We start from the raw sequence: 12,696 nt of genomic DNA on the forward strand, positions 1-12,696 counted from the left end.
AGTCATTTCCTACTCCATGACCAAAGTAAGGTACCCAGTATTTTGGAAATCACTTAAATTTTGTTCGTACTTATACCAGGCACCAACTAGAGTTTTTATCTACTCCAGATATTCATCTGGTTACAACAGCATGCCTTTTCCTGGGTGTGCGACAATTGTGTTAGCAATTAAGTTTATTTATAGGCGTTTATTCATTCGTGCCTAGGCAAAAAATAAAGGCCATACTCAAATAGAAGCTAGGCTGAACCAAGAAAACAATAAATCTGTTTTTTAAATGTCATACTGAGCTTTCAGATATTTCAAATGTTTTTGAAAAGATCAGGGTCAATTAAGATATTGCAGATATTTTAGCGAATTTAAGGTGAATTATTCATTTAATAATGCAAACATTAAAAACTCAAAGAGGAGGTGAACCTCTAGCAATCATTTCACGAAAATGTTGTTCAAGATATGTCACATGTCATCTTACATGTCTCTTGTTAATACCTTACATTATAAATAAACAATGAAATCACTTAGCCATGATTCCATGAGAAAGTCAGGAAAACTTTGTTACGGGTAGAAACGTATCAAACAGTACAAAATTGTCTCACCTGGTCTATTATGTAAGTATCGTTTGATAATCTATTCATGACTCGGCCGACGGGCGTTGTGTCGAAGAATCTCATAGGTGCATGGAAGATATTACGTAGCAAGACATGGTGAAGTCGCTTTGACGCATCCAAAGAGAACAGAGTATGGCAGCAAATGGCTGTTAGGGCCAGGATAGTCTTAATGAACGCGAGGATTCCATGACCGCGGAGATAAGAATGTAGCTCTTCTGATAATTTATCCTACAGAAGATTTGAAATGTGTTCCCCTTACATTCTTCGCCATTGTTTTGCAATTTGTAAGAGCAAGTAAGAGGTCTTATACAATTACCAGCATCTGGACAAGAATCTACTGTTCGAAGATATATTTGGCACAGACATATGAACTTATCAGGTCAATATACTTTTATATCTCAGAGTGCAATTTAAATTAAGTAAAACTTACAGTGACCAGCTATAGAAGAATGAGCATGCCATGGTGAATATTGTCACTTTTGTAACATGTCTCGTTTCACTTTATCATATATGATGCCAGTGATTTTGTACCCCAATGTTTCATCGAAAGAAAATTCAAAACACATATATGGGTAATTTTCCTTCGATGCTACTTGGAAAAGGGGTTGCAATTTTGTAAGATATTCAATATCTACTGGACAAAGCTTGTAATTTTAAATCAAGTGTAGACTGACTAGTTTTCAATATATGATTGGTTGCAGACGTCATGTTTAGTTTTTTTTCCACAAAAGACACAGAAATGAGTTGGGTTTAGCGCAAATACATTTACTGTATAAAGCATTCTTCTATCTAAAACGAACATCATTAAAACTAGATAGATTTTCGTGTCGAATGACTATCAAACTATGACCTTCAATTGTAGGAAAACAGAAAGATCTTAAAAACAAACTACTATGACAAAATCTTACACTTGGAAGTACTTGTTCGACTGAATGGTCAGCACTTTACCTAGCACTCACCTCCGTTTTGTTAGCGGTATTTGCTCCCGATTCCGACCAGTTTGCAAGCCAGACGTTAGTCAATACTTGTGCGACCTCTTGGGCGAAAAACAAAAGCACTACCAAGGCAGCTAACGGAAGTTTGATGGCCTTAGCGTAGGTGAAATAAGTATTCCACGAAACAGATCCTATGTTTCTCTCTTCCTCCTGTATTAACTTTACACTAGTATCTGCAAAAATTTGATTCATAGCTTGCTATAAGTTAAATAACATATTTGATTGGACTGATGATTTTGATAAAATGCATATTTGAACAGAAATTATTTGAGAGACTCCAAAACCAAAGCCAAAGGCCATCAGTTATCCACCATCTCGGAAATTTAAACACGAGTACTGGCCAAACCTTGACAAGTTAACACGGTAACAGGGATACCGTAATCCTATAGTGACGTATTGCACTGAAATGCAGATAAGAATGGACTGTGAAATTGATCTAAATGTTATTACCCTTGTGTAATTGGTTTGTAAAGTTGTTCCAAAACTTGCCACAAGAGTTGCTCTGTCTTGTTGCAACTGCGGAGAAAATCAAAGAACTTTTATGGACCCATTACAAACACACACCAGGGAGTATACTTTGCTGTGCATTTCACATACACAGACTGATATTACATTCCTTGTATACCGACGCGTTACATAGTTACATTGTATCACAGCCGAGTCAGAGTCCAGTTGTCATTTAGACTCTTGTTGCCTTTGCATTGTATAAAGTTCTTTGGCGAAAAATCATGATCCGCGGGAAAAGAGGCGTACAGACGCGAAAAGCGGTACGTGACAAAGTTTTCGAAATGTGCTGGGATGGAAAGTCAGGAAATCTTTAAACACAGACACACTAATCAGTTCCTACCGGCAGACAGGCTTTGTTGCTCTATCAACAATTACAGTAGAAGCTTACTGTGAAACAACACTATCATCTGTCTGCTGTTTGCCACAACTTAACTACAATTACCGATCCTGTATTACATTTTGAAACAACTTTACGAACCAATTATACAATGTGACAACATTTAGATCGATTTCACTGTCCATTCTTATCTGCAAAGGATAGTAAGGCGTGTCTAGGACCAGAAGATCAAAGCTTAGCAAAAGCATCACTAGCACTGTAAATAACGTGTGGTACATATATGCGATGAGAGAGCGATACAAGGCAAGAATAAGGTTCATTAGATAAAGACAGATAAGAGGCAAGAATCATTGCTTGAGTTATTATCAATAAGCATTACAGTCAACTAATCTGTATAAAACATGCCAAAGTTAAAATTACTCAAAATATACCTTAATGTACCACTTTCCAAGTGAGAAATTGTATGAATGCAGAATGGACATCAATGTAAACAGACATTTCTACTTAAAACAGTAAACACGATGGGGCAGGGAATACTCTGTGCAGTTTCATTTCCTCAGGCCTTTGTTAACCCTGTCACTCGTCACTGTCTTTGTATATTTAAAAATCGCTCCATTCCTCTTTCATATGAATGCAATTCACAAATATATATATAAATATATATATATATATATATATATATATATATATATATATATATATATATATATATATATACAGAGACAGGGAGGGAGTATGTCTGTCTGTCTGTCAGTCTGTCTGTCGGTCTGTATGTGGTATGTAGTCTTTATGTGCCTAAGTGTTTCAAGGCAGTGTACTTCCTGTTGTGAACATGGACGCCATAATTTTGAGTGTTTTTTTTAAAACAAAATTGTTATTGATTCGAGAATCTTCTCGACAATAGCTTTTGATGACCAAATGATCTCCTCCAGATAAAGAAAGCCGAAGCTTTAGTTTTTAATGCTTTTAAAAGGGTCGCTTTTGGCAGCAGAAATCAATCACTCACTATTGTCGTAGTTTTCCGCAATTTTTGGATGGCCTTTGACCTACTTGCACCTCCCTAACCAATTACAGCAGCGGCACCTCATGCACGCATTCACTTTTACTACACTTTAGCCTCATTGTATTCATGCATATATCTAACTATAGGCTAACAAATAAGCTAACAAATAGGGCTAGATGTTAGGTTTTTATCGGATATTATCAGTATGGGACCTTTTCCTCAAATGTTTCGATGATCTTCGTGACCTCTTAACTACTTTAGGCTAAAGTTCATTAGCAATTAGACTTCGTTATCAGCTGAGTCTTCGAAAAGTAATTAAGGTCATTGGTGATGCACATATCCAATTCTGAGCTAACTAAGAGGGAAAGAAATTTAATTTGTCCTTCATTTGGACCAGACTGAGTGAAGAACCAAAATTAATTGCCTGATATTTTCGGATAACCCTTTTCACGTATTTTAGCTTGTGCAACATGTAATACTTGTCGTTCGGTCTTGCAGACAAATCACGACTTCCCGTCTGGAAGGTAAGCTGCGCTCGCTCGCAGGTTAAACCTGTATCAATTAGATTACTATGATGTATCACTTTTCATACTCAAGCTGTGTGTGTGTTATTTACGGGTAACCCTGGCGTCGTACTTCAATAATATAGTTTGATTTGAACAATTGCCATTAAATGAACATCTAGGCATATTGCTTTAGCGAACAGAATACAGATGTATCAACTTTAAATATCACCTGTTTTATTCTTCTGTGTTTCATAATCTACTGAGACATCTCCCCTGGCAGGAATCCTGTGCTTAGTTTTGATGTTGCTCTCCGACTCGGACTTGCTTTCAGATTCATAGGAGATTCGTACTTTTTCTTTCATACTTGCTAATAATACTGGACAGTGGTATGCAATCTCATTCAGGTTTCCCTGTGCAGAGATCGTGCCCTCTTCAAGTATTATTACCTACAAAATATGATGCGCATGTTTAAGTACATAGTGAAATACTCACACACGGAAAGATACATATATAGCCAGGTAGTCAGGCATACATGCTCACAAGGAAACAGACATATCCATGTGGCAAATTAACTCTCTTGTCCTATGAAATCAAAATCACCTTAATTCACGTGTATATAGTGGAGTACAATATAGACCATATGAACAACCGAAAAGTAATGCTAAGAAGCAAGAGATGCCAAATTTATAAAATGGAGATATAGTGGTCGATGTTGCACAATAATGAATATTGTGCAACTTCGAAACCAATGATTATTTTTCGAGTATCTGATCTCTAAACATCCCCAACTTTTCTTAATTTCTTAAGTACAGGTATTAATTAGTTCGGAAATTTCAAACTATTCCGCTGGACCGTTGATACAGTATATTCAGACAGTAAATCTGAAATAACGGCCACTTAACAAAAATGACCTTTACGAACTTTATGCAACTGACAAATTAGCTATGTGTGACTCACCTTATCTGCATATTTCAGATACTGCACATCGTGGGTTACAAGTATCACCGTTCTTAGTTCATTCATGGCGAAATTCAGTATACCCTTTTCAAAGAGATGTGAGGCAACGTGAACATCTAAAGCCGACAATGGATCATCCTAAAAAAGACAAAAATGATGAAATTTCACAGATTTCTAGAAAAATCGAGAAAGTGTAGCTTCTTGCTGGGCGATCGTGTTTACAGGGTCATATTGCTTGTTAAGTAATCCTTCTTGAGGTGTGTGTGAGCTAGAAGAATATATATTGTGTGTAGCACAACTGTAATCCTGGTGACTCTTCTTCGTAAAATTTTGAATGATCGACTGAAAAAAATTGATTTACATGTATATTAAAGCGTGAGGCGAATAATTTGGCAGACAGAAAATACTCACTTGTCTTCCTTTAACTTACTAACATTATAACTGCCGAATTACTGTACAAAGCCCTAGCCACGCTGACTCGCTGTTTCTGGCCACCACTCAAGTTGATTCCCTTTTCACCGATTTCTGTCATATCACCGCCGGGTAAATTGTCAATATCGGGCTGCAACGCACAAACCTCGATCACTGTGCGATATCTGTGAGGTAAAGCAAAAGTGTATATAACGTAGGATTCAAATGAAACGTAGCACTGGTACTACGAGTTAATGTAGCCTTTGGGAAGCAATTAGGACTACTTTTATTGAATACAAACGTAGAATCAATTAGCAGAACTGTCAGGGTATGAGGTATCTTTATTGTTTGCTTAACTTTTTGTTTTATACCTTACTTAATTATTTCAGGTTTTCTAACTTGTTCGATTTAAACTAACTTGATATTCCATTTAGACCTCAACCTAGGCCAACTTAACAAAAAACACTTGATTGCTTGTTAAGCGGGGTCTATGTATTAGTAAGGTTTCCTCGTCATCCCTTTAGGAAAAACTGTGTGTCGAAAACAGTACTTTTCACAGACTCCAAATTAATACTCAATTACGGATGAAAATTTAGAGCTATTTTGAAGGACAGATGAAAACGTGTATACAATCATACCGATCAATGTTCATCTCTTCACCGAACAAAATATTTTCTCTCAAAGTTGCATTTTGTATCCATGGTCTCTGAGCCACATAAGACACAGAATTGCGGTATCTGCGAAGATAGGAGTTGCATCAATCACTTGGCTTAGTTAGAGCATTTAGTTAAGAAAGCAAAGCACCTGGTGAATCCCTTGGGACACATATAAAAATTGTCTCTACGAACAAATGCCCAACATCTGTAAATGGTGATACGTAGTCTTGCGTATGAGCCAAATGGTATGCGGGATATAGTATTTGCTACGAAATCTTAAAGCAACCATTATATTAGATTTTTACAAAACTTTCTTACCTATTGAATTTCACGGACCCTCTAATAGTTACCATTTCCTCCAATATGGCTGACAAAAGCGACGTTTTTCCGCTGGCAACAAGCCCTACAATCATAGTAAGTTTTCCTGTGAAGTTAGAGAGCGAAGTGACACACTGTTTATAAATACGCATTTCTGGAGGAAACTATGAATATCACAGTTAAGACGCGGCCCTTTTAATTTCTTTCCATCAACAATCTACCAGACTATCTATACTACACCATGACAAGCACCCTGGCAGCCATTAACCATTAACCAATCCATCCATCGATGGCATTTAAAACGTACAGCTGGCATTGCTGTGAATTCACGTTATGCAGTCCAGACAAGCTAGAAAGGATCAATATTCTTAAAGCATCTCATGTATTAACGTTTTATATATTTTTGCGTCATATTTTGTTTCTATTACACAATTTCTAGTGTTACCAACATAATCATGTAGTCATCTCATCATACAGTTTGTCTACACGCGTGCGGCCTGTATGTGTGACAGTAATGGCCAAAGCCCTTGCGGATAACTGACGATCAAACCAGCCAAAATAATTGTTTATCAATAACATTGCATACTGTTATATACTGCATTGTCTTTGTAAGACTATTACTTTGTTTTTCAACATTGTGATTCGAAATAATTTCTGGAAGATTAAGAAGTAAATGTCATTAAATAATGTAAAACTGATCAAAACTTACAGAATAAACCCCTCGTACATTACCTTCTGGAATGTCTGTATCTATATCAGCTAGTATTGGTGTCAAGGTATCCATGTTGTGAGCAAAGGTGCCGTTTCTTATCTGTAACATTAATCCATATAATCATATTTAAGGTGGACTACGGTATCCACGATATTTAATCGGAACTGAAGTAGTCGGAAGAGTTTTGGCTTACTGTAGACATACCTGAACGGCCAGATGGTTCGCAAAACTGCAAATATGATCTTTGTCTTTTTCAGTCTGGAGTGAAGGTGTGTTAGTCCTCGGCGGTGTGCAATATCCTATCAAATGTTGTCTTCCATGGCTGTCCCTATAATCAGGCCGTATTCTGAATGGAAGTGTATCACTTCTATCGACGTCATCTTGGTAAAACGTCTAGTGACGGAAAAGATACAGCTAAAAATAATCATTTTTTTTGTTTGGTGATGTTCTACAAAATCAGCAAATCACACGAACAGTTATGGAACAAATCAGTGTGGGAGATTTTATCCTGTTAACCTCAGCCATATTGAGATTCATCTAAACTTCCATTCTTGTTTCCATTCTTGTTCCCTCCAACTAGGATCGAACAAGAATATGCGTTTAAATTGCAACGTATAATTGCAACGTGTAATGCGTCATCGTTGTTGACAGAATACCCGCTCAAAATAAGTCAACAGTTGGCAAGAACCTTCGGTGAATAAGTATTTGTATTACATAGACAGTTTAAGTAAGCAGCTTTACATACAATTGCGATGTTTCACAGACATTTTACACACGTTAAACGCGGTAAATTTCTGCAGTGACGCGCAAAAAATACCAAAATGCCACCATATTTGATTGTTCTGTCTAGAATCAGCCTGCATACTGAGCATTAGCCATTTTACGACTGCATGACATTGGTGCAGGTGTTCAGGTGTAGACCTTATGGTTTGAGCCATTAAAATTTGTACTTAAATTGATAGGCGACAGCCATATAAGGCAGATTAAGAAACAAATGAGCGCACACGTGCATGTAACTGTTATAATACATTTTCCCATTGCTGGGTCTCAATGATAACAGTTTAAACATGTTGAAGTAATATTTCAGATAGAGACACGAGGACTCGCTCAATATAAGAGGCAGGACAAGACCTAGCCTACTGCTCCGAAAACAAGTCTTTAGAAAGGTAAAAGTATCAAGTAAGTAGTCCTTACCCAGTCGACTCCATCAAAATCGTCAATACATTCCACTGGTACATGACAGAAGCCCCTCCCCATTGGCTTTCTTCCACTCTTTGATTCCTCTAATTCCGGTGTGTTGAAAAAGCGTTCAAGTCGTTGGATACTGACGAAGGCATTTACGACATCGCCAATGTATTTTGGGAATACCGAGATTGGATAATGAAGTAAGTTGAACAGCGCCAACGATGCGAACGCCACCGATGGTGTCAATTGGTCTGGGCTTGTCTTCGAGAATAAAATAAACGACTGTAAAGGGAAATGAAACTAAATTCAATTATTGGAATCAATTCTTGTAGGAATCTTTATCACAATGACAATTTTACAATTACTGACGCTGTTAAGAACCACTATACTTCATATATCGCAATGATATTTCTAGAAAATCATCAAGAAGAGTAATTTTTGGTTCACTGTTCATCCCAATGATATTTCCCTTCGAGATTGTTTACGGCAATTACTTTTCCTCAATCCAAGTTAAAAAATGGAACCGTCTGAGTTTTCGGATTGTCACTACACATTTAATGCTTTTGTTCATTAAGCTGTATATTTAATGCGAAATGCACAGTTTCTATCACTTAGAATTGCAAGATCGATTTTTCCAACAATGGTCATCAGGGGGCGTACACCACTGACAAAGGTGGAAAATCAGACGCAATGAATTACGTGCAACAAGTCACTCTTCAGAGTTAATTAACGGTAGACTTACTATAAGCGTTGAAAAGATGGGAGTACTCTTTGCGAGGAAACCTGCATATACAAAGCGTAACTTAGTGAAGTGCAATAAACATTAACACACAAGCTGTCTTTGTGCATAAACATATATATTGATTGCAATGTGGTCATAAGAATATTTTCTAAAAGATAAACTTTATTTCGTGGATCAATTTGCGAGGACGTTTTGGAATACGCACAGTAACAATTTAAGGTGTATTCCTCTAGAAGTCATGACGACTTGCTTATGAATATTCACCATTGTTGAGAATTATTATCGTTCCATTAGCATGTCCCTAAAATGGACAAACGCGATTTTTTATCTTTTTGTGACATCGAGAAATTGTGGGGTACTTGCATTAGGTTCTTTGACACTGGTTCAGGTGTTATATATATATATATATATATATATATATATTATATATATATATATATATATATTATATATAATCCCATGGTATTTTTCTCTGTTTGACGTCATCGTGTACGAGTGTTTTTCGTGGAGCCGTACAACTTCGAGCCGAAGGCGAGAAGTTGTGCGGCTCCGCGAAAAACACGAGTATACGATGACGTCAAACAGAGAAAAATACCATGGGATTATATATTTATCACATGAACGGTCTTCTTATTTTTCTTTTGATGTGAATGGATCAAAATTATCGTAACAAATTGCATGAATTTCGTCGCTATTTGTGTTTTACTTACGCGGATTACTTTCATTTAAAGAGTAAAGCGGCCCGTCACCCAGGAGATACTTTCATTCATAAATCCCATCAAGCTGAAATTTGCTACATGAAATGGTATCTCCACCAACCAGACATACGGATTCTGTCACGTGAACCTGTCAATCATTGTCTCGCGCTATACCGATGCCAAGGCAAGTCGGTACGGTGCGCGGTGGACATAACTTTCATCGTGCTAGCGACGGATAGCCATAGTAATAGTATTCAGAGTTATTCAGAATATTTACAAATAGATTTATGAAGTAAATAAAATGCAACGACACGATCGAAACACTAATTCTCATTCTCAGAGATTCCGTGGCTTTTCAAAATATCACACAAGTTTACGACCGTGGCGAGCGCGAAATATTCCGTTCGATGACACACAGAGTGTACCTCAGTGCATGTTTATGCCCACAACGCTGCCGTCACCGGTCTCTGCCATGCCGGTGTCAACTCGTTAATCCCGATCTCGGTCGTCAATGTTTTCGTCTTAAGGACTTTGATGTTTGCAGTGACATATATCTCACCCGTAGATACATCCTAATTTTACTTGACGGAAACTCTGTTTTGAGTGTTGTCTGAGTCAACTTTCGGAGTGTACATCGGATTCCACGCCACAGCGCTGCAATGCATATAGCTGATGTCTTCGCTAGCGCTACAGCCTTACGCCGCGCTACAGGTTTGATTCCGAGCAAGAATTTACAGACTTTGTTGTATGATGAAGGAAATTTATCGTTTTTAGTCGAATGACTTTATGCTTGTGCCTGTATGTCGCTTTCCCGAAGATTATACTGTACTCATTTATTCAGTTGAACTTCCGTTAAGGTGTAGATTTCAGGTTCATCGCCAACCGGGATCGCCAGGTACAACGTCCACATTGAGCCTTACGAGGCGACGTGACTGGATCGGCGGTATCCCCATTCGATTCCCGAGAACAGCTATAGTTTTAGCGACTAGAAATTTCGCTGGACATGCCTTCTATGTTTCCATGTGTGGATTTATCGGGTCACCTTTTTTGTAAAAATGTCATGAGAGCACGGCATCGATCACGACAAATCGGTCTATGTTCACGTCGCGACCCGCATGTATGAACGGTACAAGAAAAAAGTTCCGGTTGATGACGTACAACAGGGGTAATTCGGATTTCTTATCCGTCCTGTTCTACGTCACACAGGTGGGAATTCGGGCCAGTTCATGTGATAATATATATATATAATATATATATATATATATATATATATATATATATATATATATATATATATATATATACTGAGACAGGGAGGGCCACTCTGTCTGTCAGTCTGTCTGTCGGTCTGTCTGTCTGTCTGTATGTGTTATGTAGTCTTTATGTGCCTAAGTGTTTCAAGGCAGTGTACTTCCTGCTGTGAACATGGACGCCAAATTTTTGAGCGGTTTTTCAAAACCAAAATTGTTATTAATTCCGAAATCTTAAGCTTAGATAACTGCAAAGTGTCAAAAAATACCCTCTACTGAATGCAAACAAATGATTTCGTTTGTAACCTCCAGGCGAATGGATTTTTCAAATTTTCAGACCTGTTTACCTATGTCAGATAAACATTGCCACAATGCAAGAGAAAAGTTACTATCCGTATCTATATGAATGGCGTCGTCAATACATATATCATTACACAGGCTTGTATGCACTCCAAACTTTTGTAACAGAGTATATTAAGCCATGCATGATGACAGTTTTGCATTGAACTTGACTTTTTTAAAGCAGCCCCTATAATTTTTCACTGAATGTTTAACCTTGTCTTGATGCAAGTAGAGTTGGAGGACGGTCGACCAGTTGATCAGAATGGTTAAAAAGTTAAACGACACAAACTGATTTTAATTTCAAAGTAAATGCATGGAAAAAAGGTAAAAAACCCAACCCATTTTGTCCTATACGTTTGTCATGAATAGATTCTAATGTACTGCACTTAAATTATGTAAGTACATCTACTTGTACATTAATTCATATCGTGTTTTTGATTAAGGATCAGTAAATTCGTCAAGAAGAACTTCCCTTTTCAACGTGGTACATAGGAGAAACACTCACTGGGTAGCTTGCTGACGATACACAAAGATATATTAGTAGAGTCAAGTCGTTAGCAAGGGTCCTTAATTTAACCCTTTCAGGCCTTAATTTCTGGTAGCTTACTAAAGCTACCCCTATAATAAAGGTTTTAGGCCTGAAAGCTTTCCTATGATTTCATGGTATAGGAGAGAGAGAAAATAATAGAGCTATTGCGATAAACAAATTAGAAAAGGGTATTGATGATGATTGATGTAGAATCTATGGTTTAAGCCCGTAAGTGTAGATTGGTGACTGTCAAGAATCATTATATTACCGTGCCCTGCCCGTCGCATTTTGATTGGTCGAGCTGAACCACGTGACTGACCACAAATAAACCGTAATGGTTTGTTTACATGCCCGTGAATATGAATAATAAGATTAATAACAAAAAATATCGTAACTTTACAGCTGAAACGTAAATCATAATCAATCAAAAAATGAAATGAAGCACTTGTGAGCCAAGTTGAGATACTTTTTCTGAAAACATCTCCGGATTTGCCAAATATTTACAGCGCGCGTGACAGTTCGTCGCGTATAGATCAGTTCTGGGCCCAGTTGTCGTTCGCTTGTGAAATTTTCGCAAATTTTGACGGTTTTCTTGGGTTCGTTGATAATATAATGGAAATAACGGACGACGCTAACGTTTATTTATGGTCGCGGGCTCGAGGAAAGCCAAAATTAACGGGCTCGGCAAGCCTCGCCGTTAATTTTTGCTCTCGCCCTTGCCCATAAATAAACGTTAATGGTCAGCGCTTCGCCCTTTATTTCTATAATAATAGTCAGGATAAAATTTGGAAAACCGTTCTTGAGTCTCACTTGAGTAAATTTGGAAATAGTTTCTCTCGCTTTTTTAATATAAGTTACAGGTGGCAAATATAAAAATGTATTACATTGCTCTTGTGATAACTCCATTGCCAAGGCAAGGTCAGAAAAATCATATGCTTGTAGA

The 12,696-nt window shown here is 37.4% G+C and overlaps 1 protein-coding gene across 1 annotated transcript in view; it reads right to left on the reverse strand.

The window, feature by feature from the left end:
• The window catches only part of LOC139117670 (ATP-binding cassette sub-family C member 9-like), an 18,056-nt gene extending 10,657 nt beyond the window's left edge, over nucleotides 1–7,399 (reverse strand). The window contains exons 1-9 of the mRNA XM_070680912.1: nucleotides 7,212–7,399; nucleotides 7,028–7,106; nucleotides 6,296–6,401; nucleotides 5,960–6,058; nucleotides 5,341–5,506; nucleotides 4,911–5,048; nucleotides 4,183–4,399; nucleotides 1,565–1,773; nucleotides 594–833 (exon numbers count right to left, since the gene is read on the reverse strand). Coding sequence (XP_070537013.1) covers nucleotides 594–833; nucleotides 1,565–1,773; nucleotides 4,183–4,399; nucleotides 4,911–5,048; nucleotides 5,341–5,506; nucleotides 5,960–6,058; nucleotides 6,296–6,401; nucleotides 7,028–7,079 — 1,227 coding nt within the window. The 5' untranslated portion in view covers nucleotides 7,080–7,106; nucleotides 7,212–7,399. The remainder of the gene's footprint in view (nucleotides 1–593; nucleotides 834–1,564; nucleotides 1,774–4,182; nucleotides 4,400–4,910; nucleotides 5,049–5,340; nucleotides 5,507–5,959; nucleotides 6,059–6,295; nucleotides 6,402–7,027; nucleotides 7,107–7,211) is intronic.
• Between the last annotated feature and the right edge of the window lie 5,297 nt (nucleotides 7,400–12,696).

Source organism: Ptychodera flava, chromosome 18 (genome assembly GCF_041260155.1).
Source record: "Ptychodera flava strain L36383 chromosome 18, AS_Pfla_20210202, whole genome shotgun sequence".
In the NCBI taxonomy this organism is placed as follows: Eukaryota; Metazoa; Hemichordata; class Enteropneusta; family Ptychoderidae; genus Ptychodera; species Ptychodera flava.